Source organism: Euprymna scolopes, chromosome 46, assembly GCF_053919585.1.
Source record: "Euprymna scolopes isolate OS-2025 chromosome 46, ASM5391958v1, whole genome shotgun sequence".
NCBI lineage: Eukaryota > Metazoa > Mollusca > Cephalopoda > Sepiida > Sepiolidae > Euprymna > Euprymna scolopes.
Window position 1 is genome coordinate 109,574,258 of NC_136527.1, and position 26,556 is coordinate 109,600,813.

The 26,556-nt window shown below is 34.1% G+C and overlaps 1 protein-coding gene and 2 long non-coding RNA genes across 4 annotated transcripts in view; 1 reads left to right on the top strand and 2 right to left on the bottom strand.

Annotated features, from left to right (window-relative positions):
- LOC145270611 (uncharacterized) overlaps positions 1 to 19,175 on the bottom strand; it is a 96,823-nt gene extending 77,648 nt beyond the window's left edge. The window contains exon 1 of the long non-coding RNA XR_013865467.1: positions 18,966 to 19,175. This is a non-coding gene — a long non-coding RNA (uncharacterized LOC145270611). The remainder of the gene's footprint in view (positions 1 to 18,965) is intronic.
- Positions 1 to 26,556, top strand: part of LOC145270607 (uncharacterized) — a 90,126-nt gene that overhangs the window by 21,726 nt on the left and 41,844 nt on the right. For both annotated transcript variants that reach the window (XM_080126234.1, XM_080126235.1), the window contains 3 exons: positions 5,303 to 5,333; positions 13,447 to 13,633; positions 20,544 to 20,684. In XM_080126234.1, coding sequence (XP_079982360.1) covers positions 5,303 to 5,333; positions 13,447 to 13,633; positions 20,544 to 20,684 — 359 coding nt within the window. The remainder of the gene's footprint in view (positions 1 to 5,302; positions 5,334 to 13,446; positions 13,634 to 20,543; positions 20,685 to 26,556) is intronic.
- Positions 2,021 to 3,021, bottom strand: LOC145270719 (uncharacterized). Its single transcript, XR_013865535.1, has 2 exons — positions 2,681 to 3,021; positions 2,021 to 2,055 (listed from the first exon to the last, which is right to left on the bottom strand). It is a non-coding gene; the product is annotated as an uncharacterized LOC145270719 (long non-coding RNA).

Genomic DNA, 26,556 nt, shown 5'->3' on the forward strand with positions numbered 1-26,556 from the left:
TATGGCTACTATTTGTATCTCGTTACAGCTTGGACTTCCAGGAATTGCTTCGAAGTATTTATGAAGATTCTTTTTTTATTAAACCAGTTCCTCATATCACAACCGGTATAATGTTTATTTCTTTCAGAGACCATGTCGTTTTTAGATCACTTTTTAGGTCCTGATATTTTTTTATCTTTTCCCGTTCAGCTCTATTAAGGCCAAGATCATTTGGGACTGTGACATCGATAATGAGCGCAGTTCTTTCAGGCTTTTTCCATATAACAATATCTGGTTTGATAGCTTTGTCTTTTATGTATCTGCCAGCCTGTATGTCTTTGTCATAGAACACGGTCACTTTTCCGTTTGATGTTATCGGTGGTGATTCATGTTCTCAGATGTTCGTCAGTCTGTCAAGCTGCATCTTTACACAGTCTTCCAGTGGAGGTACTTACATACTTTGTTGTGACGGGCAGTGTAAAGACCATCTGCTAATAAGATTGGACATGCAGACATTAGATGGCTTGGGCTTTCAATCGCTGATTGGCAAAACCTACACTGGCCATTTGTTTGTGGGCCAGCCATTTTTTTAAATCCATTTGTGAGTAAGCTCTGATCTTGTCGGGCTACAATGAGTCTTTTCTCATCAAATGGAAGTCTCCCACTCTTGAGCCATTGGAGTGAAGCAGCCTTGTCTATGTACTCCTGGTTCAGTTCCCTGCTCGCTTATTTTGTTTCCAGCCTTGTTTTCTTGTTTCTATCTCTGTTTCCATCTGTGGCACAATGACGTAACCCCTTTTGAGGGAGTGGGGGGTTTCTACATTGAGCCTGACTTTGTGATGAAGTTAAAAACGTTTCATGCCGGTGTTTTGTGGGTTTTGGAAGGTTAGAACATGTCTCTTGGGTTTTAATGGCATGGCATGTTATGAAACTTGAGCGATGTCAGAATCATTCAAGAAAGATCAGACTTACACGCGGATATCTGAAGTTGGAAAAAAAAAAAAACATTGCTTAAAAGGCATCTCTCTCTCAATTTCTCTCTTTCACTCCCCTTTCTCTCTCTTCATTGAAAGAGAGAATTGAAATATGATTGATTGTATTTAAAACAGTTGAGCTTGGATTCTAGGGTCGGCGGATGCAACATAGCATGCGTCTGGTTTCAACTGGTCTTTATAAAAATATGCTCCTCATTGTTAAATAAATTATATATATATATATATATATATATATATATATATAAATGCATTTGTTCGCTATTTTTGTACAAGCGTTCGATTTCAGCATGCCATTAATGCGATGACGGAAAGCTGCCTGTAACGACGCAATGAACACACAAGAAGCGGCCCATGCCAGACAGTTATAGCCGACGACATATCGACCCATTTTTGTTGATGTTTCCAGCATGTGCCTATTGTTAGATATCGTTTATTCCCCAGGGAGCTGGTTGCGTACCCAAGACGTTCATCAACCAAGTAACCCTCCCGGGGAAGCGATAGTACCATACATCCTTGTTTTCTTGTTTCTATCTTTTTTTATCCTTTTGGATTAGGAGAAGAGTGCACTTCAGCTTTAGGCTTCCACCCAAGGCTATAGATCACCTTCTTCCTCTGATGGGAAACCATCTAAACAAATTCAAGTTGAAAAAATCCTGCATCTTGAAACTGTTTAGAACAGTTTTATTTTCCTTTGTATGAATGAGTGCAGTTCTTTCGGGCTTGTTCCATATAACAATATCTGGCTTGATGGCCTTGTCTTTTATGTATCTGCCTGCCTGTATGTCTTTGTCATAGAACATGATCACGTTTCCATTTGATGTTATTGGTGGTGGTTCATGTTCCCAGATGTTGGACAATCTGCCAAGTTGCATCTCTCCACTGATCGTCCAATGGAAGTGGTCCTGGATATGACTGTTCTGGAACTCGCGGCAGTTATTCCTCAGAATCTTGCTTTCAGGTACCTACAATACCGTATAGCAGTCAACTTTAGAAAGCGTGCGTTGATCAGACAGATAAACTCAAATCAACATAACGAAAACAACTGGTACGTTGAAAACGTTTTATTAATTAGGTAAAAAATCTGAAACAAAAACAAAACAAATAGTTAAAAGGAGAAAACATAATTAAACAAAAGGAAATAATACATGAAAATAATTATGTTTTGGACAGGCTTCCAAATTAACAGATTCTTGGATATCTTATCCTTTTCAATCAACTGTTAGGTGAAAGTCCGTAACAGTTGGAAAAGTGTCTTTTCTTCATTAAATTGTTAGGTGAAAGTCCGTAACAGTTAGAAAAGTGTCTTTTCTTTTTATTATTATTAAATCGTTAGGTGAAAGTATGGAGTGGTTAGAAAATGTCTTTTCTCCATTAAATTGTTAGGTGAAAGTCCGTAACAGTTAGAAAAGTGTCTTTTCTTTTTCTTATTATTAAATCGTTAGGTGAAAGTATGGAACGGTTATGTCTCCTTTTTACAAAGGTTGTTATTCTAGTGCGGTGCATAAACTACCCAACGCCCATGAAATAAAAATAATAGAAGTCTGAGAAAAGATATAAGTTCTGTGCGAGCGAAGAAGGAAATAATTAGAATTTCTACAAATTAAGTATGGAAGTCACACACTAGATTAAATAAACAGAAACAGGGTTTCAAGTTCTTCGTAGAAGAAATAGCCAGGTAAAGGAATAATAGAATGTACTAAACGTACCTCATGGCTTAAACGGGGAAAGCCCAGTTCATGGAGTCGAGTAAAGTCAGTCCGTGTAGTTTTGAATTCCGCAGTGAAAAGGAGGGAGGAGGGACAGAATCGCAGAACGAGACTAAAACGAGATCCCGTGGATAGCGACATGACATTTTTTTTCTTTTCTTTTTTCATTTGGAATGCCTAAACGGGTAAGTTTTCCATTAAAGAAAGATCAAGAAGGGAAGAAATAAGAAAGAAAACTATATATGAAAAAACTCGCACAGAGATGAATGAGAACGAGGCCCGAGGCACCGGTGCTCTTAAAGCGTGTGTCCCTTGTTAAAAAAGGGCCCGGTCTGAAGACAGAACAATGACCTTAAATTATATCCGATGGTGAAGCCCCAGCTTGTGGGCTTTGGGGAGGGTGGAACCACCCTTTAATTGCCATTGCTCCCAGGTCCTCTCTGACCTGGAGTGGTAGTACTTGTTAGGGTCCCAACTATGGGTTAAATAGAAACCGACTTGAAAAAAAAAACAAATATATTCTATTAAAACATTTTTCTTCAAAAATCACTGGATTCGGCATTAAATAACCTGAAAATGGTTGATATGCCGTAAAACAAAAACAACCAACCAATCCAATGAATGTATTTACGTACTTTGTTGTGACAGGCAGTGTAAAATGCATCTGCCAATAAGATTGCGCATGCAGACATTAGGTTGCTTGGGCTCTCAATCGCTGAGTGGCAAAACCGGCATTGCCTATTTGCTTGAGTTCTTTGAAAATGTTGAACCACAAACGTCATATGAATGAGGCTTTTCCTTTTTTTTGTTTTATTTTACTTCAGTCCAAGTTCTCAGAAAACAAGAGGGCCCACAACCTGGGGCTAACACTTGAAATGTATATGAGATACATATATATTCGAATGTTCCATTTAAGTTCTTTATCTCTCAAACACTGAGTTAATAAAGAAGTTGAGAACATAATTTTCCTCTCCCCAATTAACCATTTTCATACGTTGTAGTATATCTTTCATTTTGGTTTCTTGGTCTTACTGGATTCCAGGACAAGAATTTATCTAGTCTGGTGGAGTATCCAGCTTCGTGCTATTACCTGAGGTAACATCACTTGGAGAAGGTGCACCATTCCTCGTAAAACCTAATGTGGGTTAGCCATAGTGAGGAGATCTTATGTGGGCAGCGAATACTATGTGATTTTGAATATTTGGTCAGGGTTTACTTCTATGGAAAAAGTATCCTCATGCCAGGTTGTTCTGACAAACCCCTGTACAGATATTTTAGCTACTCGAGGACAGTGTCTAGTAGGCATTCAAGTTCTGTACAGAGAGACCTTAAACCAGCTGCCAACATTGCCCTGCTTTTTATTGAAACCAACCGAGAGCTCTTTTTAGTATCCTTGTTGTTCCCTTAAGTGCAATTGTCTGAATCACTTTTGCACTTGGTTCACCAGGAATATTAGTTAGGTAGGACTTCAGGTTCTTCTTCATAAACCCATGTGGCACCTATGATAACTGGTATGATCGATATCTCCCTACGATTCCAATTTCTTTTCATATAATACATGAGACCTTGGTATGATTGATATCTCCCTTAGATTCCAGTTTCTTTTCATATCATACATGAGACCTTGATATTTGGTCTGTTTCTCCCTTTCCGATCTGTTCAGACCTCCATCATTAGGGACACTCACTTCAACCAAGGTTGCCTCTCTCTCTGACTTATTCCATATAACTATGTCAGGTTTCACAACAGCATTTTCAAGGTAGGTAGCTGTAGGCATTACATGGTCGTAATGTATGGTATATAAGTCATTTTCAACTGTTCTTTCAGGTTGATGTTCCCAGGATTTGCTGCTACATTGGATGTTTAATTTTTTTACAGATGGTCCAGTGGATGTACTTACATACTCCATCATATCTCGCTGTGTAGTAGCCGTCCCCTAAAAGAACCTTGCAACTTGATACTAGATGACTCACATTTTCCAATTCTGTGTGGAAGAATCTGCATTTGTTGTCATTACTGATCCCTGCCATCTTCTTGAATGAATTGGTCATCAATCCCTAGTCTTGAGCAGCCATTATGACCCTTTCCTGATCGTGATGGAGGGCTCCCCTCTTGAGCCAGTCCAAGGAAGCTTTTTTGTCTATGTATTCCTGAGAGAGCCCCCCCCCCAATACTTTGCACATTGATGTTGGTCCCACTCTTTAAGGTTCATCCTTTGGAAGGTCTCGGTATATTTCTGCCGGCTCTTTCTTGCTATTGCTGTTGCAGGCTTGTTTGGTGTAACTGATGTTGTTCTGCTGCCTCTTGTCTCTTGACGTTCGTACACTACTGAGAGGGTGTGGTTCTGGAAGCTTCTCAGACACTGGCCTGTGCTCACTATTGTTGCCCTATGTTGGTGGTTGATCTCTGAGAGCCCTTGTCCTCCTTCTCCCCAGGTCAAATACAGTCTTGGTAGACACTGATTTCTATAAATTATTTTATGATGAAGCGTTAGTAGCTTCCATGTCTTGACATCTAGCTGGTTGATGTATTTTGCCCCCATCCCGCTTGTATAATTTCCTCAAACAAATCAACCCTACCTAACCCTAACCTAATATGATAATAATTTTCTTCTCTTTTCAGGTGATTAAATATAATGGAATCGCAGTACTTCGTGAGTACAGTTTTTTTTTTTTTTAATTTTAACCCCATTATCAGCTGTGGTTATAGTCAGCTAACGTACTTCCTAACTTCTGGCGTAGTTGCTACCGGAAGCGGTGACAAGGCAAATTACTTTTATTGTTCTTCAGTATTTCTATTGTGAAGCGATTTATTGAAATAAAATATAAGAAAAGGACATTATCGAAAAGTATACAATAAAAATTAACGAAATTATAAAAAGATAAAAATAATGCATTCGTACTGTTTGGATTCATCGGGCTACTGATCTCATCTTGAGTGTCATTTTCACAGCGTTTCGGTCGATGTAACCTCCGACCTTCTTCAGGTGTATCTTGTCGAATTCGGGAATTTGGACGGAATTTCGAGCGGAACTCTTTATTTATTTCACGGGAGTAGCATGCTCTTGTACCGTCAGCTATGATTGGATAGAGGTCCTAAGTGATTCGTAATTGTATTTTTCAAAAACGCTCTCTAAAATAATATATAAAGTAAAGGTATTATAATGAAAACTTATTTAAAAATACATCATTTGAAATCAAAATTAAAAATTCTGCAAGAACTTTCTTCTCAACCTAATATCCATCTGCCTATCCGTTACTGTCTATATTTATCTATCCGTCTCTCCTTCTTTCTCCCTCTCTCTCTCTCTCTCTCTATATATATATATATATATATATATATATATATATATATATATATACTTCATTTGCTCACATAAATTAATATACAAAAGTATAAATTTATGCGTCAACAATGCTCAATACGCAGGTAGAGCTAGGTAGTAAGTTATAAAATATATATGGCAATTAAGCTACACAGAATATTCCGCGTTTCATCCACGCTAGGATTCATCAGGCTGATGAATCCTAGCGTGAATGACATGCAGAATATTCTGTGTAGCTTAATTGCCATATATATTTTATAACTATAAATTGTCATATACTTCCTACTCTCTCTCTCTATCTATCTATCTATCTATCTATCTATATATATATATATATATATATATATATATATAGAGAGAGAGAGAGACAGACAGAGAACGAAAACACTCTTTAAATAATAGATAAAGTAAAGGTATTATAACGAAAACTTATTTAAAAATACATCATTTTAAATCAAAATAGAAGTTCCACAAGAACTTTCTTCTCAACCTAATATCTATCTATCTATCCATCCGTTACTGTCTATATCTATCTATCTATCTATCTATCTCTCTATCTATCTATTTATCTATAACGAAAACGCTCTTTAAATAATATATAAAGTAAAGATATAACGAAAACTTATTTGAAAATACATCATTTAAAATCAAAATTAAACGTTCCACAAGAACTCTTTTGCCAACCCAATACTATCAATTATATTATTTTATTATCTTTTTAATGCACAATTCAAGTGGTGAGGGTAGTGTAGTATCTGTTCAGTTATCATGAAACCATTCTCCCAGGCATTATTTCCTCCATTGAAGTGTAGTATAAGTCCATTTATTGTGATACCATATTCTCAGTCATGACCTCCTCTTTCATTGTGTAGTCAATATTCTATAGTCAATTATTTCCTCAAAGTGTGAAAGTTTTTTTTTCTTTTGCAAAGGAGCCACCACTTATCAAGGCCCAGAGGCCACTCGTGGATAACGGTCAATGAATGTACAATAGTCAGTGGGACAATATCGTAGTAATCGTTCTTTAGTTTGAAGCCATGTTTACTTTCGGAACAGTTTCCGATGGTTAGTTGTTCTACACAAGTTTCCGATGGTTAGTTGTTCTATACAAGTTTCCGATGGTTAGTTGTTCTATACAAGTTTCCGATGGTTAGTTGTTCTATACAAGTTTCCGATGGTTAGTTGTTCTATACAAGTTTCCGATGGTTAGTTGTTCTATACAAGTTTCCGATGGTTAGTTGTTCTATACAAGTTTCCGATGGTTAGTTGTTCTATACAAGTTTCCGATGGTTAGTTGTTCTATACAAGTTTCCGATGGTTAGTTGTTCTATACAAGTTTCCGATGGTTAGTTGTTCTATACAAGTTTCCGATGGTTAGTTGTTCTATACAAGTTTCCGATGGTTAGTTGTTCTATACAAGTTTCCGATGGTTAGTTGTTCTATACAAGTTTCCGATGGTTAGTTGTTCTATACAAGTTTCCGATGGTTAGTTGTTCTATACAAGTTTCCGATGGTTAGTTGTTCTATACAAGTTTCCGATGGTTAGTTGTTCTATACAAGTTTCCGATGGTTAGTTGTTCTATACAAGTTTCCGATGGTTAGTTGTTCTATACAAGTTTCCGATGGTTAGTTGTTCTATACAAGTTTCCGATGGTTAGTTGTTCTATACAAGTTTCCGATGGTTAGTTGTTCTATACAAGTTTCCGATGGTTAGTTGTTCTATACAAGTTTCCGATGGTTAGTTGTTCTATACAAGTTTCCGATGGTTAGTTGTTCTATACAAGTTTCCGATGGTTAGTTGTTCTATACAAGTTTCCGATGGTTAGTTGTTCTATACAAGTTTCCGATGGTTAGTTGTTCTATACAAGTTTCCGATGGTTAGTTGTTCTATACAAGTTTCCGATGGTTAGTTGTTCTATACAAGTTTCCGATGGTTAGTTGTTCTATACAAGTTTCCGATGGTTAGTTGTTCTATACAAGTTTCCGATGGTTAGTTGTTCTACACAAGTCTTGGAGATGACTGGTTCTCGGTAGACAATTCGTTTGTTCAGGTTCCTGACTTTATAATTTTGTAGCCACAGGGCAAAAGATTCTTCCCGTGTTGACACGAAGAAAACATGCGAAGTTGCTAAAAAAAAAGGTTTAATTTTTATGGAGCAATTCTGGTTTCTGATTGGTTGGTAGCAGAACGTGAATTAATTTGATTCGTCAGCATCGTTTATAAATAGAATCTCCCCATTATGGATCAAAAATATTGCAACAATCGTTAGTCATGGAAATTTAGTAAATTGGATTACTTAAGTGGACGGCTAATCAAGAATTTGTTCACATTGGACTTGAGACAACCATATTGTAGTCAGCTGGAAAGCAGGCAATCGAAAGAGAGTTCCACAGGTGTGCAGTTCTAAGAAAAAAGCTTTGTTCATGAAATTTACGTTTAGGTTTAGGCACAGATAAAGATTGGGGGAGATTATTGATAGTGGTTTCAAGTAGATGAGTGTTTTTTTCCCGGGACTATAGATTGCAGTCCAGAGGAGCAATTGCTATGAAAATAACACTAAAGCAGAGACAAGTATTTTCCATCATCAGCAGCAGCATCATCATCGTCGTCATCTTCATCCTCACTATCCTTGTTACCATCATCATCATCAGCAGCAGCAGCATCATCTTCATCAGTATCACCGTCCATCGTCATCATCACCATCTTCATCATTATTGTCATCAGTATGGTCATCAGTTTAACATCTGTTTTACATGCTGCCGTGTGAGGAACAGCTTTTAAGGATTGACTTTTGTTTTTTCTTTTCTTTACTCCAAAACAAGGCATGAAGCCACTTAATGTAAGAATCTAAATAATTATTGCAGACAGGAGATGACTGTTGAACAACTTTTTTTGTCCAACCCAGTGATGTGATAGGGGCCTAGTGTTTTTATTGAAGCAACACCAAGGCTAAAGTGCACTTAAAATACACACACACACACACACATATATGTAAGTACAAGAATTAATAAAACTTTAGCACAATTAAGAACATATTTATTTTTCAGAAAGGAAATACAAATGAAATGGATTGTCCTTAATCCGCAGAGTTTTGAAAGAAATACTTTCCTTCTCATCAGAATCAGATTTTGCTTGTAAAATATTTAATGAGGCCACAAGTATGAATTAAGGAGGTACAATGGAGAAAGAGGTGGCTGGTTACTTTTAATGCATCTAAAACCAAGCTTCTTTCTTTACATCATGAACGCTCTGATGCCCATCTGGCATCGATTAAAATGAACAGCTCTTGGGGAGGCTCCATGTTTTGACAAGCTTCTGGGCTTCACCTGTAATCCCGATCTGAAATGGAACATGTATATCAAATCCATTGCCAAGGTCGCTGGAAAAATGGTGGAATCTTTCTACTGATCTCACTCCTGATGCAATTCTCTACCTATATAAAAGCCAGGTACGGCCAACGATGGAGTACTGTTGCAACATCTGGGGAGGAGCTGCTAGAATCAGATTATCCTGCCTTGACAGAGTTCAAAATAGATTTTGTAGCTTAGCTTCCCTGCAACCTCTTTCCCACAGAAGAGACGTTACGAGCCTGTCTCTGCTTTATCGTTATTTTCATGGCAAGTGCTCAGCTGAGCTTCAATCTATGGTCCCTCCCCCACCAAACTTTCACGAAAAACACTCGTCTAGCTGAAACCACTATCAATAATTTCCCACATTTTTTATCTGTGCCTAAACATAAACGTAGATTCCATGAACAAAGCTTCTTTCTTAGATCTGCACGCCTGTGGAACTCTCTTCCGTTTGCCTGCTTTCCAGCTGACGACAATCTGATTGTCTTCAAGTCCAACGTAAACAAGTTCTTGATGAACCGTCCCCCCTAAGTATAATGTATACCCATTAACCCTTATCCTCGAGTGGCCTCCAGGCCTTGATAAGTTGGTAAAAGTGGAGGATCCAAATGTAAAAAACTTAAAATCCGAAATGTTATTATAAAAAGAAAGAGAAATTGGTGGGAGAATGGCGAAATGCTGTCGAGGCTAATTTAAGGCCAGAACTAAAGAAAATAAAGATCACTGGTGACTGAACCATTTTTAGAACAGAAAAGACAATGTCACAATGACCCGGACAGTTATGGTAATACAAATTTTAGGGCAGATTTTTTTTTTTTTTTTACACGGTGGTCACCACTTATCAAGGCCCGGAAGATGAATGACGTTATGATGAAATTGTTACATATATGAATGGGCTGTGATCGTCAAGTTCTTATAAATGAAAAGTTATTTCGTGTTAAAAACAAGACACTTTTCAATGCAGGTTTGTTTATTTACACTTTTACACTTGAAAATAAAAAGTGACAATTAACATCGGAGCACGGTGGAGGTTGGTGGAGAAGGTGGGTCGCAGAACTCTGTGTCGACCAGTATTTTTGCTTGTCTTTTTCTCTCTGCTCTTTTATTTATATTACTTTGACCTGTTGACCTTTTTCTCGACAGCTTGTTTATTGTTTTGCAAGTCATAGTTCCTGTTGATTGAACTGTTTACCTTATTTTTGCTGGTTTTGGTCTAATCCATTTTACTATCGGTTAGCTTTCCTGGCCGATTGACGTAATATTTATGCATTCCCAGGCATCATGAACTCCAATCTCTGGTCCCTCCCTCGCCAATCTTTCATGAAAAACACCCGTCTAGCTGAATCCACTGTGAAAAATTTCCCCCACTCTTTATCTGTGCCTAAATCAAAACGTGGATTCCATGAACAAAGCTTCTTTCTTAGAACTGCATGCCTGTGGAACTCTGTTCCGTCTGCCTGCTTCCCACCAGACTACAACTTGGATGTCTTCAAGTCCAATGTTAACAAATTCCTAATGAACCGCCCCCTTAAGTAAACACTTCATCAAATCTCCACACTAACGTAATGTACTTGCAATAACCCTTATCCTTGAGTGGCTTCCGGGCCTTGATAAGTGGTGATCACTGTGTAAAAAAAAAAGTCGCTTTAAATCCCGGGATTACTCATTGTGTTCTTTTGATTGCCTGGACACACCTCTGTAACACTATTATAGGTCATTTTATTCCTGGAATTGTCCGGACACCTCTCCATTACTCTATTATAGGTCACCTTATTCCTGGGATTGACTTATTGTGTTCTTTTGATTGCCCGGACACCTCTCCATAACAAAATTATCAGCAGGAGTCACAGGATTAAAGCTAATTATTGAATGCAATGGGTAGCCATAATTAAAATTGCTTCTAAATTAGGGGCTGTGAGCTTATTATGAAGATGTATCTATCTAATAAATTGGAAAGCGTATTTCAAGTTATAATAGATTTTTAAAAATTAAAAGGGGATAAAGCGACAGCAAGGACAGATTAATACTACAGTATGCAACAGTCTTTTATTCTTATAGTTTTATCCATTTTATTCCATTTATATTTTTATTTATTAGATGTATATATATATATATATTTATTTATTTATTTAAAATTGTACAGAAGGTCAGAAAAACATTGGTACCGTCGGTTTCAAACCTAACATAAGAGGGACTAGTTAATGGTAAATTTATTTTCTGACTTCTGTACAATTTTAAATAAATAAATATTAAGCTCGTATCTTGAAAACATTTTTCTTTGTAACTTTGTTGGAATTCTTTCCCACAAAACAGTAAACAAATATATATACATATATTGACAAATATATATACATATATTGACAAATATATATACATATATTGACATATATACATATATTGACATATAGTGACATTTATTGGTTGATTTTTAATCTTGAAGTGTTTTTTTTTTTTTTAATTTTTTAGCTTTTTATATAAAGTGGCTTCATGGCTTGTCTTGAGGGATTTCCAAAACTTATGTTATAGGTGTGATAAACGAGAAAAAGAACTTGCCCATTTATTCATTCAGATAATTTTGAAACGGAGTCTAGCGTCAGTCTTTTATTCCATTTATATTTTTAAGTATTAGATGTGTGTGTATGTATATATATATTGAGTAAAATGATTGATACTTTATAATTAAAATTAAAAATCAGTTTCACAAGGGAGAACAAACAAAATCAATAAGTTGTACGATCGTTTCGGAAACAATGTTTTTATTGAGATAGACAATAAGTCTTGGTTAACAATTTTATCATTTGATTTTATAAAACAAAGTCTCCTCATCAGCAAAAAGAGTGGGTGAGGGTTTAAAGACACCAAAAATAAAACTAGCATTTTTTAAGTAAGGCAGATATATCTTTTATTTGTCTGCCTTTGAAGCCCGTGAGTATTATAGTCAATGCATTCATTGAGATGTTAAATGTAGTTTCCGAAACGATCGTACAATTTATTGATTTTGTTTGTTCTTCCTTGTGAAACCGATTTTTAATTTTTAATTTTAATTATGAATTATGAATCATTTTACTCAGTATTAAAATAGCTCTAGGATATCTATGCCTATCGAGCTTATTATATATCTACATTACAACGAGCTCTGTTTTCTTTTTATTGTGTTTATGAATTTACTGATACATTAAAATAAACTCTGCTCTTTAGACTGTTCTAATTCCCTTTTGAAACCGATTCTTAATTATGAATTATGAATCATTTTACTCAATATTAAAATAGCTCTAGGATATCTATGCCTATCGAGCTTATTATATATCTACATTACAACGAGCACTGTTTTCTTTTCTTTTTATTTAATTGTATTAATGAATTTATTAATACATTAAAATATACTCTGCTCTATAGACTCTTGTTCTAATACCCTTAAAATTATATTTATTGGTTTATTTTTGACTTAGAAGTGTTTTTTTTTTTTTTTAAATCTTTTAGCTTTTTACATCAAGAGGCTTCATGGCTTGTCTGGAGCTATTTCCAAAACTTATGTTATAGGTGTGATAAACGAGAAGAAGAACTTGCCCATTTATTCATTCTTTCGACAGGCACAATTCTTTTTGAAACGGAGTCTAGCAGTATCTGGCGTCTGTGTTTTATTCCATTTATATTTTTAAGTATTAGATGTGTGTGTGTGTGTGTGTGTGTGTGTGTGTGTGTGTGTATATATATATATATATATATATATATATTGAGTAAAATGATTGATAATTTATAATCAAAATTAAAAATCGGTTTCATAAGGAAGAACAAACAATATCAATAAGTTGTACGATCGTTTCGGAAATGATGTTTTTATTGAGATAGACAATAAGTCTTGGACAATAATTTTATCATCTATATATATATAAAAGCAAAAGTGTATGTATGTATGTATGTACGCTTTTCCTCGATGTCCACAAAAGGCTTCTTTCAGAGAAGCGCTTGCTCGGTTCACAACTTCTTAAAACTTTTTATATCATCTATAAATTGCAATATCTATGAATTACCCACGGAGCTCGCCTGTCTATTTATTCATTCAGATAATTTTGAAATTTTCTTTTGACAGGCACAATTCTTTTTGAAACGGAGTCTAGCAGTATCTGGCGTCGGTGTTGTCGCACTTTAGCCAACATTGCCGTGGATCCCGCGTGTCAAAAAGCTATCCAAGCCACAGATATTACAGCTAAAATAATTTACATATTGGAAAATTCTTGTGATTCCGAGTGTCAGTCGACGATATGTCGGACTTTGAGGTAGGTTTGAAATTATTGTGATTATTTTCAGGAATTATTTTGTTTTTATGATTCATTGTTTAAAATAAGCACTGCCTTGAAACAGCTGTAAACGACAACAATACCTATATACACAAATGAGGCGCTGAATGGCATAACACGGTAAGAGCCACAAAAAAAAAAAAAAAAAAAACAGAGAAAAAAAAACTGCTAAGTTTTATTTTATTTTTTTTTTGTATTTTTCAACTATTTTTATTACATTTTTACTCCAAACAAGGCACATTGCCACTTTGAAGTAGGGGGCTACTATCAGGGACATAAGCTACAGGAGTACTATGCAGGAAGTTCAGCATCAAAATGTCTGTTCACATTACACTTGAACTTCTGCATGTCAGTACAGTTGGGGAAGCAGGCACCCGGAAGGGAATTCCAGAGTCAAGGAGTTCTGAGGAAAGATACTATTAGAGTTGAAGGCTTTCTTACATCTAGAGATCTCTACTGTGTAGGGGTGGGACTTTGCTGTTTGTCGGGTTTGACGGGGTATTTATGTCAAGGGGGTACAAGAGCCTGTAGTTCGTCAGAGCATCCACCATTACAATATTGTAAAACTCAGATGACAGTTCGAGACCTATTAGGTTGATGACTCTCTTTTGAACCTTGTCCAAGAGTGAAAGACTAGTAGCAGATACAGGATACTTTCTAGCATGGTAGAGAGAGCCCACCTTCTATGCACCAGCCAAAATGTGACAGCAATATCCATACATTGGCGAATGGTGGCCTTGTAGAGATACAGGATACTTTCAGGCGTAAGTAACTTTCTAGCATGGTAGAGAGAGCCCACCTTCTATGCACCAGCCAAAATGTGACAGCAATACTCCATACATTGGCGAATGGTGGCCTTGTAGAGATATAGGATACTTTCAGGCGTAAGTAACTTTCTAGCATGGTAGAGAGAGCCCACCTTCTATGCACCAGCCAAAATGTGACAGCAATACTCCATACATTGGCGAATGGTGGCCTTGTAGAGATACAGGATACTTTCAGGCGTAAGTAACTTTCTAGCATGGTAGAGAGAGCCCACCTTCTATGCACCAGCCAAAATGTGACAGCAATACTCCATACATTGGCGAATGGTGGCCTTGTAGAGATACAGGATACTTTCAGGCGTAAGTAACTTTCTAGCATGGTAGAGAGAGCCCACCTTCTATGCACCAGCCAAAATGTGACAGCAATACTCCATACATTGGCGAATGGTGGCCTTGTAGAGATACAGGATACTTTCAGGCGTAAGTAACTTTCTAGCATGGTAGAGAGAGCCCACCTTCTATGCACCAGCCAAAATGTGACAGCAATACTCCATATATGGGCGAATGGTGGCCTTGTAGAGATACAGGATACTTTCAGGCGTAAGTAACTTTCTAGCACGGTAGAGAGAGCCCACCTTCTATGCAGCAGCCTTGGCAATGCTCTCAATGTATCCGTTCCAACTCCTCTTCCCCGTGAACGTTAAGCTGAGAAGTTTGAGCAAAGTACTTTCAGGTAATGTATCTTTAGTCATTGCTATTGGTGGTAGAGAAGGTTTCTTGTAATTATTGAAGGAAACAAGCTTAGTCTTGACAGTATCGAATGTGACCATCCATTTTTTGTTCTTATTCCACTACGGATTTTTTCTTCTATTGTTTCTGCCTTTGCCTAGATATATGTTTATTTGTTTTCCACTCCTGCCTGCTATAGAGTTTGGTGTCATCAGCAAATAAACCCATCTCAGAGACAATTTTATCAGGAAGGTAATTTATAAATATTGGTAATAATAAAGGACCCATTTATGTTTTCAAGGATGAGGAATCCAAAATTTAGGCCCAAGAGGATTATTTCTAGCCCCAAAATTGCAAGTTTTCTAAAACGTCCAGGTTCCAAGTGTCGTGATGCACCGATTTCTTATTTCTGGACCGAAATCAACCCTCTGAAAAAAATGAGTTCTTCTATTCAAATATAGGTCCTCGATATGACCTTAAACTTTACATAACATTTGGTGCTACTAGATCAGGCTATCTGAAGATATCGGCTTCGTGAACTGAAGGTCCTGGATATGACCTTAAACTATATCCAGTGGTGAGGCCCCAGCTTGTGGGCTTTGGGGAGTGTGGAGCCACCCTTTAATTGCCATTGCTCTCGGGTCCACTCTGACCCGGAGTGGGTAGTACCTGTTAGGGTCCCAACTATGGGTTAAATAGAAACCGACTTGAAAAGAACAAATATATTCTATTAAAAATTGTTTTTCAAAATCACTGGATTCGTCATTAAATAATCCGCAAAGGGTTGATATGCCGTAAATCAAAGACAACTAAAACAGCCAATCTATTCAAATATAGCTGTAAATGCAGATTTCTCTTAGTTTTTATCTAAATTTTATGAGGTGTTCATAAGAAAAACATCTGGATGATATGGGCTGGAATGTCTCTAGTAGATGTAGAACAGTTGAGGTAGCAGGTTCATTGAACCAAGAAATGGGAAAAACATTTCAGTACTAGTGCTCCCTTTGAATTAGATGCAACTCAGTGTTTGCTCAGCTTTCCTCGAAGCATGATGTTAACAGCCGGGTTATGCCGAGCATAGCCGATGAAATCATAACAACGCTATGTAAAACAAAAAAAAAAAATAAATAGCAAAATGTTATATGTATTGTGTTGTTATCGTAAAAAGAGACCCCGTTGTGTGATCGTCCAAATGGTGCTGCCTATTTGTGATATGTTCATATGCTTTTGTGTGTGTGTGTGGTACATGTATTTTGGACATACCTTCTTCATGCGTCGTTCATCTTGTCCACCAGTGAAGGGGAGGGGACGACCTGTAAAGCCGTCTGTTGTTCTCCACGTCCAAACCCAAACTCACTGACTCCAGCTAACCTGATCACGTTACTCACATGCAGATCCGATCAGCTGACCCTCACTTCCGGTAAAACGTGTCTACAATATCTAATTGTTCATATGCTTTTGTGTGTGTGCGTGTGTGTGTGTGTGTGTGTGTGGTACATGTATTTTGGACATACCTTCTTCATGCGTCGTTGATCTTGTCCACCTGGGATTCATCTCGTTCTAGAAACCTGTTTTGGACGAATATTCATTCACTCCAAGACGATGAATGGTTTTTATATAGTTTTTATTCACCTTCCAGATGTCGATTGCAGAAGAATGGAAAGTGAATGTCTTTACTTGCATAGGTCTTATTTTCACACACGTCAGCGTCCCCCCCTCCCCAGTGAAGGGGAGGGGACGACCTGTTAAGCCATCTGTTGTTCTCCATGTCCAAACCCAAACTCACTGACTCCAGCTAACCTGATTACGTGACTCACATGCAGATCCGATCAGCTGACCCTCACTTCCGGTAAAACGTGTCCACAATATGCTTTAACATTTTTCTTTCTTATGTTCGATCTATTTCCTAACGAATGTAGAAATATAAAAAAAAAAGAAAAGAAAAACGTAACCTAATTTTTAATTTTTATTAACTGTGTGAAGAAAAAGAAGCAAATAGTTAAAAAAGGGGTGAGCAATCCAAAAGTCACAGTGATGAAATTTAGGCCCAAAACTGCAACTAAGAAAAAATGAGAATAATAGTCGGCAAGAAATAAATTAATAATAAGCTTTCTACTCTGATAGTTTCTTCCCTTGTGAATAGCTAGACTTTGGAATTCCCTTCCTGCTACCTGCTTCCCTGACTGTACTGATATGCAGAAGTTTAATCGTAACATAAACAAACATCTTGTTAATCTTTCTTAGGCATGGTCCCAAATAGTAGACCCTTATGTCCAAGTGACGACACACTTAGGGGTAAATGTGAATAAAAAAAAGTAAAAATAAATAAAAAAAAAAAAATAGTAAATCGAGGAAACCATAGGCATAGTGTATAGGATTTTAAAAAAAAAATTTTTTTTTACACAGTGATCACCACTTATCAAGGCCCGGAAGCCACTCAGGGATAAGGGTTATTGCAAGTACATTACGTTAGTGTAGAGATTTGATGAAGTGTTTACTTAAGGGGGCGGTTCATTAGGAATTTGTTAACATTGGACTTGAAGACATCCAAGTTGTAGTCCGGTGGGAAGCAGGCAGACGGAACAGAGTTCCACAGGCATGCAGTTCTAAGAAAGAAGCTTTGTTCATGGAATCCACGTTTTGATTTAGGCACAGATAAAGAGTGGGGGAAATTTTTCACAGTGGATTCAGCTAGACAGGTGTTTTTCATGAAAGATTGGCGAGGGGGGGAACCAGAGATTGGAGTTCAGACGAGCACCTGCCATGGAAATAACGATAAAACAAGGATAGGCTCGCAACGTCTCTTCTGTGGGAGAGAGAGGTTGCAGGGTAGAGAAAAGGGCATCCCCCACTAAGCCACGAAGTCTATTTTGTACTCTGTCAAGGTAGGATAGGCTGTTTTTTGCAGCTCCTGCCCAGATATGGCAACAGTATTCCATCCTTGGACGTACTTGGCTTTTATATAGATAGAGAATTGCATCAGTAGTGAGATAATAGTCCGCAATAAAAAATAAAATTAATAAATAATGCTCATCTCAATGAATTGCAATTAAATAATATAGACCGTTCGGTACGGACCCGACTATGGCAGATAAGATAATAAAGTAACATGAATTTAAAAAATTCAACCTTGATTGTCCTTCGGGGCCCGTGGTGCAGTTGATAGTGGCATTCAATCTCTACGGTTCCAGGTGAGAATTGTCTGAAGATAACAGTTTCAATCCTACCCAAAGCCGATCAGAGGCTTACTTGGCCAAAAACATGGTGAGATGACAACAACTATGGAAGGCAGTGATTGCTGAGAATGCAGTTAGGAGATTCAGAGTTCCTATCCGTCGCAGTTACCACCTGACGAAGGCCAGAGGAATAGTTGGTCGAAACGTCGTCGTTAAACAACTAAGAAAAGATGAGGATAATTGTCGGCAATAAACAAAAATTAATAAATAATACTCATCTCAATGAATTCCAATTAAATAAAGATATGTTATATACTCGGTGCTACACACACTCATATACATATACACTCACTCACACATACACACTCATATACACATTCACACACGCTCACACTCAAACACATACTCGCATACACACACACATACTCGCATACACACACACACATACTCGCATACACACACACACTTACACACATTCACTAACTCACATAAACACACATTCATATTCACACACACTCACTCACACACACATATATACACATACACATAGACTCACACACACACGCTCACAAAATACACACACACACACACACATCTTGTATATTATGTTCTTAATAGTATAATCATAAAAAAGATAATCACATCACACAATGAATCCATGTCCATATAAGGTTAAACGAGTGGTTGACAAAGGCTGTTAAAACAATAGAAAAAAAAATTTTTATTTTTTTTTTTTTTTACTTGGCCAAAACGTGGTCAGGCAATAACATCTACGGAAGACAGTAATTGCAGTGAATGCAGTCAGGAGATTCGGAGTTCCTATCCGTCGCGGTTAACACCTGATGAAGGCCAGAGGAATAGTTGGCCGAAACGTTGTGACACAACTAAGAAAAGATGAGGATAAAAGTCGGGAATTAATAAATTAATAAATAATACTCATCTCAATAATGAATTCCAATTAAAATAAATCAAATATTTTTAAATATCCAATTAAAATAAATTATTAAAATAAAATAAAAACAATTAATTAATTTAATAGACATAATTAATTTAAATTAAAAATTAATTAAAATAAATAATTATTATTACAGTAGAAAAATGCGAGCATAGAAAAGTAAAGGACTAGTTGTTAAAACTGGAAAAGAAACGGACAAGATATTCTGGTAAAAAAAATATAATAAATTTATAACTTAAAATATTGCAGCATTAAGAATTGATTATATAATGTTATAAATTGAATTTTTAAAAACTTCTTAATGCTGCAATATTTTAATATATAAATTTATTATATTTTTGCAGCATTAAGAATTGATTATATAATGTTGTTACAATAGAAAAATGCGAGCATGAAAAGTAATATGGTTAAGCTTAAACATGGAAAAGTAAAGGACTAGTTGTTAAATCTGGAAAAGAAAAGGACAAGATATTCTGGTAAAAAAACTATAATAAATTTATAACTCAAAATATTGAAGCATTAAGAATTATATAATGTTATAAATTGAATTTTTTAAACCAACAAAAAATTCAAATATAGCTGAAAATTCAGATTTCTCTTAATTTTTACCTAAATTTTATGAGGTGTGTTTTTTTTTTCACCACTTATCAAGGCCCAGAAGCCACTCGGGATAAGGGTTATTGCATGTACAGTAATCAATGTGATAGTGTTGTGGTATTCGTTAGTATTGGAGATTTAATAAAGTGTCATTACTTAAGGGGGCGGTTCATCAGGAATTTGTTTATGTTGGACTTGAACACATCCAGGTTGTAGTCAGGTGGGAAACAGGCAAATGGAGAAGAGTTCCACAGATGTGCACTTCTAAGAAAGAAGTTTTGTTCATGGAATGTACGTTTTGATTTAGGCACAGATAAAGAGTGGGGAAAATTATAAACAGTGGTTTCAGCTAGACAGGTGTTTATCGTGAAACTATGGGTTAAATAGAAACCTACTAAAAACAACAAATATATTCTATTAAAAAATTTTTTCTTCAAAATCTTTGGATTCGGCATTAAATAACCTGAAAAGGATTGATATGCCGTAAAACAAAAACAACCAACCAACCAACCAACCAACCAACCAAACTGACTGACTTGCATGTAAAACTAAGCACGCAAATATATGAGCGTACCTAACTGTGAACGCTGGTGAAGCATAGTTTTTTTTTTCTTTTGAAGGATGGTGTTATAATATTAATAATAATCTTATTCTTTTCTTGCTTGCAGACTTTTTGCCAATTCCAGCCAACTTCATAAGACAATCATCGAAAGCAACGGAATCAGCGTTTTGGTCAAAGTCGCTAAATACGGAACGCAAAGTGTGACGGGGGCTGCCGTTAAAACACTGGCCGAATTGGGAAAGAAGAAGTGAGTATTCTTGTTCATTTTTTTTATTTATTTTTATTTTTTTGTATATATTTATTTATTTTTATTTTTTTGTATATATTTATTTTTATGTTTTTGTATATATTTATTTATTTTTATTTTTTTGTATATATTTATTTTTTGTATATATTTATTTATTTTTTTTTTATATAATTATTTATTTTTATTTTTTAGTATATATTTATTTTTATTGTTTTGTATATATTTATTTTTATTTTTTTGTATATATTTATTTATTTTATTTGTATATATATATTTTTTGTATATATTTATTTATTTATTTTTTCGTATATATTTATTTTTATTTTTTAGTATATATTTATTTATTTTTATTTTTTTGTATGTATTTATTTGTATTTTTTGTATGTATCTATTTATTTTTATTTTTTTGTATATATTTATTTTTTGTATATATTTATTTATTTATTTTTTCGTATATATTTATTTTTATTTTTTAGTATATATTTATTTATTTTTATTTTTTTGTATGTACTTATTTGTATTTTTTTGTATGTATCTATTTATTTTTATTTTATTTGTATATATATATTTTTTCGTATATATTTATTTTTATTTTTTACTATATATTTATTTATTTTTATTTTCTTGTATGTACTTATTTGTATTTTTTTGTATGTATCTATTTATTTTTATTTTTTGTATATATTTATTTATTTTTTCGTATATATTTATTTTTATTTTTAGTATATACTTATTTATTTTTATTTTTAGTGTATATCTATTTTTATTTTTTGTATATATTTATTTTTTTGTATATACTTATTTATTTTTATGTTTTAGTATATATTTATTTATTTTTATGTTTTAGTATATATTTATTTTTATGTTTTAGTATATATTTATTTATTTTATGTTTTAGTATATATTTATTTTTATGTTTTAGTATATATTTATTTTTATGTTTTAGTATATATTTATTTATTTTTATGTTTTAGTATATATTTATTTATTTTTATGTTTTAGTATCTATTTATTTTTATGTTTTAGTATATATTTATTTTTATGTTTTAGTATATATTTATTTATTTTATGTTTTAGTATATATTTATTTTTATGTTTTAGTATATATTTATTTTTATGTTTTAGTATATATTTATTTTTATGTTTTAGTATATATTTATTTATTTTATGTTTTAGTATATATTTATTTTTATTTTTTAGTATATATTTATTTTTATGTTTTAGTATATATTTATTTTATGTTTTAGTATATATTTATTTTTATGTTTTAGTATATATTTATTTTTATGTTTTAGTATATATTTATTTATTTTTATGTTTTAGTATATATTTATTTATTTTTATGTTTTAGTATATATTTATTTATTTTTATGTTTTAGTATATATTTATTTATTTTTATGTTTTAGTATATATTTATTTTTATGTTTTATGTTTTAGTATATATTTATTTATTTGTATGTTTTAGTATATATTTATTTATTTGTATGTTTTAGTATATATTTATTTATTTTTATTTTTTAGTATATATTTATTTTTTTGTATATATTTATTTTTATTTTTTGCATATATTTATTTATTTTTATTTTTTAGTATATATTTATTTTTATGTTTTAGTATATATTTATTTATTTATTTATGTTTATTGTTTTATTTATTTTTTATTTTTTGTATATATTTATTTATTTATTTTTATTTTTAGTATATATTTATTTATATTTTTTGTGTATATATATGTGTGTGTGTGTATATATATATATATAATATATATATATATATATATATATATATATATATATATATATATATATATATATATAATTTTGTTTTCATAAGTTTTGGTTTTTGTTTCTATTCAAGCTAATCCACCCAAGTCATATTGATATATTTTTTTTATTTTTGAAATCATAACTTTATAATATATAAAAATCGATAGAACATAATAATATATACAAAATCTGCATAAATTAAAATATCATATTTAAGCATATTTTACGATCGGGCTATGCTGGGCATCCCTGCTAGCTTAGATAAATACTTTTGCAGTTTTAACAAAAGAGCTACAATAATATCAGAGCGTCTCCATTTACACTGAACATCTATAGAATGGCAACGTCAATATATTACATATGAATGAGTCCCCTGTGGAATTTCCACAGGTCCCGCTAGTATTTCAATTAAGAGTCTGCTGTGGAATTTATTACCTAATAGTATTGGGACAGTTAATCGGAATCAAAAAATTTGTGCCTATTTTCCAATGCCAAAAACGATTCTTTTATTTTTTCTATTTTATTTAGGTAGTCACAGTAAAACAATAAATATTTATTGATTTTAAACTAAAATCTCTCGACCATTGCTTATAATCGGGAATCAGAAAAATCGGAACTTTTTTGAGGTATTGGTATCTAAAATATTTTCCAAATGTCAAAAACGATTTCTTTATCTTTTTTATTTAACAAGAACCCAAGTTTGCCCAGCTGGACAAACTTCAGGCCTTGTATCGGAAAAATATCCAGTAAATAAAACGTTGTTTAGTAAATCGTTATTTTTTTTTTGCATTTCCATACACCAAACACGGATATAAATTTCACTAAAACATACCTTACTTGCCTGGGTGGGTTGCCTGTAGGCTGAGATAAACCGCGTCACACACACACACACACACACACGCACACGCACACACACTCACACACACACACACACAGTAAATCGAACTTACTAAGGAAGTTTAGTAAATCGTTATTTTTTTTTCATTTTTTTTTGCATTTCTATACACCAAACATGGATATAAATATCACTAAAACATCTGCTGGGTCATAAGCTTCATTTCGGTACCTTACTTGCCTGGGTGGGTTGCCTGTAGGCTGAGATAAACCGCGTCTCACACACACACACACACACACACACACACACACACACACACACACACCCACACACACATTAGGAAAATTTATAATAAGATTCTGTTTAAGACAAAATCTTCCACTATGTGTAGTAATAATAAAATAAATATTTATTAATCTACCATTAAAGCTAGACGATCCCTTACAAGTGTGTTTTTGTATTTGGTAAATTTAACATGAGATTTTGCAGTAATTGGGAAAATATAACAACTTTATAATTAAATATTTAGAGATTTTTAAGGAATTGGCATTTTATGAGAATCTGGAATTTAGTACGGAATCGGGGAAAAATATTATAATCGTCCCATCACTACAATCGAAAACCAGAACATTTAGCAGTCTGTAGGTATTTAATTATTGTAGTAAATAATTATGTCAGCCCCTTTAAGAAACTCGTTTCTTATCGTTGAGCACTTTCAGTTGAATTAAAGTCGGTCAATTTCGCTCTTATGCATAATCGTATAACGATTAGATCACTGTGACTGACGTTGATAATATTTAAAAAAATAAAATGTTTTTTCTCACGCTTGATGGTAGCCGAATGGATAAGGTCTTTGCTAATCGTGTTGTCGGGTTCGAATCTAAAGACTGGTGTTAATCGTGACACTCTGCACTGAAGATTCCCAAAAGGATGAAGCACTAGTGTCTGTAGGTAAATAATTATATATATATATATATATATACTAGCAGGGGTGCCCGGCGTTGCTCGGGTTTTTGGAGGTGTATGCTGTGCAAAAAAAGCAAAAAAACAAAATAAATGGTTAATTTTTTAAAACTTTGACCCCTATTATGACCCCTTAAAATTTATAGTTTCGGGCTCAAATCACTTAATTAAGTTAGATCCAGGTTCAAGGAACCTATATCTAAAATTTCAAGTGTCTAGACCCAAAATTGTCGGAGGAGTTTGGTAGAGTTCTTAAAGGTCAAATCGTTGAAATTTGACCCCTTAACAGCCAAATTTCTGGCTGACACCCGTCACATCGATTTTCCCAAATCTCAGTACCCGGTATTTCAAATTTCGAGTCTATAGACTAAAAATTGACAGAGTTATTGCGTAGGGAAATGTACACAGACAGACAGACACACAGACAGACAGACAGACAGACACGTTCACTTTTATAGAGATATAGATAATTAATTTGAGGTTGCTATTTTCCAAAGGTAGGTTAACCAGTGAAATATAACGAGGTTCATACGAGAGTGCTCAATACAGAAGTAGAGCAAGTTACATTTATCTTTACATAAGCAGTAGTTTGTTGCTACACAGTCATAAGCATGTTTCAGTCTACCAGTATTTACCAACTAGAGACCTCATCAGGCAACAACCCTTATTTCCGAAAACGGAATTCAAAATGAAGAGTGAAAATTTTGCTGAGAATTAATTTTCACTCTTCATTTTGAATTCCGTTTTCGGAAATAAGGATTGTTGCCTGATGAGGTCTCTAGTTGGTAAATACTGGTAGACTGAAACATGCTCATGACTGTGTAGCAACAAACTACTGTTTATGTAAAGACAAATATATATATAAGTAAATGGTAGTTTGCTTGAAGCATTGCTGTTAAAGGAATATATAGAAGTTTTAAAAGCCAAAAGCAATGCGGAAAGGGCAGGAATCACAAGAGTAAAGAAAAGAAAAACAAACAAATAGACGGCTATGTTCGAGTAGAGAAATGTCTAACTGTTTATTCGTCTATCATTCCTCATCTCGTTATATAATTAATTTGCAACCAAGTTGTTAGTGTCTCCGTTAGTGGTATGGAACTTTAGTTAATTTCAGGAGAGAACCTCCTTTTTTCAAAAAGAAAACAAAAGTATATTCTTTCGCCATCTTGAATATACTTTCGTTTTCTTTTTCAGAAAATTGCACACATCTGAGAATCCGTTTTCTGGTAGGGCAGGCACCACACCACTACCCACAACCACCTGCATACCCAGCCTAACCCTCTCTCTTGTGTCCAGTCTGGGATAGTTTGGAACAGACTTGATGATCTTCATCAGGAAAATAAGGGAGAGGGGGTTAGGGTTAGGGGTGATCAGTTTTGCTGGAATCTATTAAAATGCTCAAACATGGCATTTCGGTTTTGTAGCAGAATAGTTAACAGGCAAAAAAAAATATATATATATATATTTAATAACGGCTAAATACAGACCAAAAAGCATAATAAATTTAAAAAAATAAAAAATGAAAATAATGGTTAGCTAACCAGGTTTCGTTCCTCACTTATCAAAGCTAAATCGAGGAAAATACAATTTAAAACAAACAAAAAAGTCATGAATATGGCGGGGGTAGGAAAAAAAAAACAAAACAAAAAAACAAATAAACGGGGGAAAAATTATATAGAGACTAAATTAAGTCCTAGAAAATTTTCTTTTTTAGATATAGGTTCCTTGAACCTGGATCTAACTTAATAAAGTAATTTGAGCCCGAAACTATAAATTTTAAGGGGTCATAATAGGGGTCAAAGTTTAAAAAAATTGACCACTATTTTTGTTTAAACATACATCTCCAAATACCCGGGCAACGCCGGACACCCATGCTAGTATATATATAATATATATATATATATTACGGCTAAATACAGACCAAAAAGCATATTATATTTAAAAATTAAAAAATGAAAATAAAGGTTAGCTAACCAGGCTTCGTTCCTCACTTATCAAAGTTAAATCGATGAAAATACGATTTAAAACAAACCACAACAAAAAGTAATGAATATGGCGGGGGTAGGAAAAAACCCCCAAATAAACGTGGGAAAAAAATTACATAGAGACTAAATTAAGTCCTAGAAAATGTTCTTTTTGCTTGCAAAGAGAAGGTCTCAATGACTTAATAAAAAGAGTCTCTAAAATTTTCAAATGATAGGGAGAGTGCGACTTACTAAGGATCGTAAACATGTCAGCACTGAAATTCGTGGCACACGCATGGTTATCTATAAGATGGTCGCAAATCGCAGAACCATACGTATTACT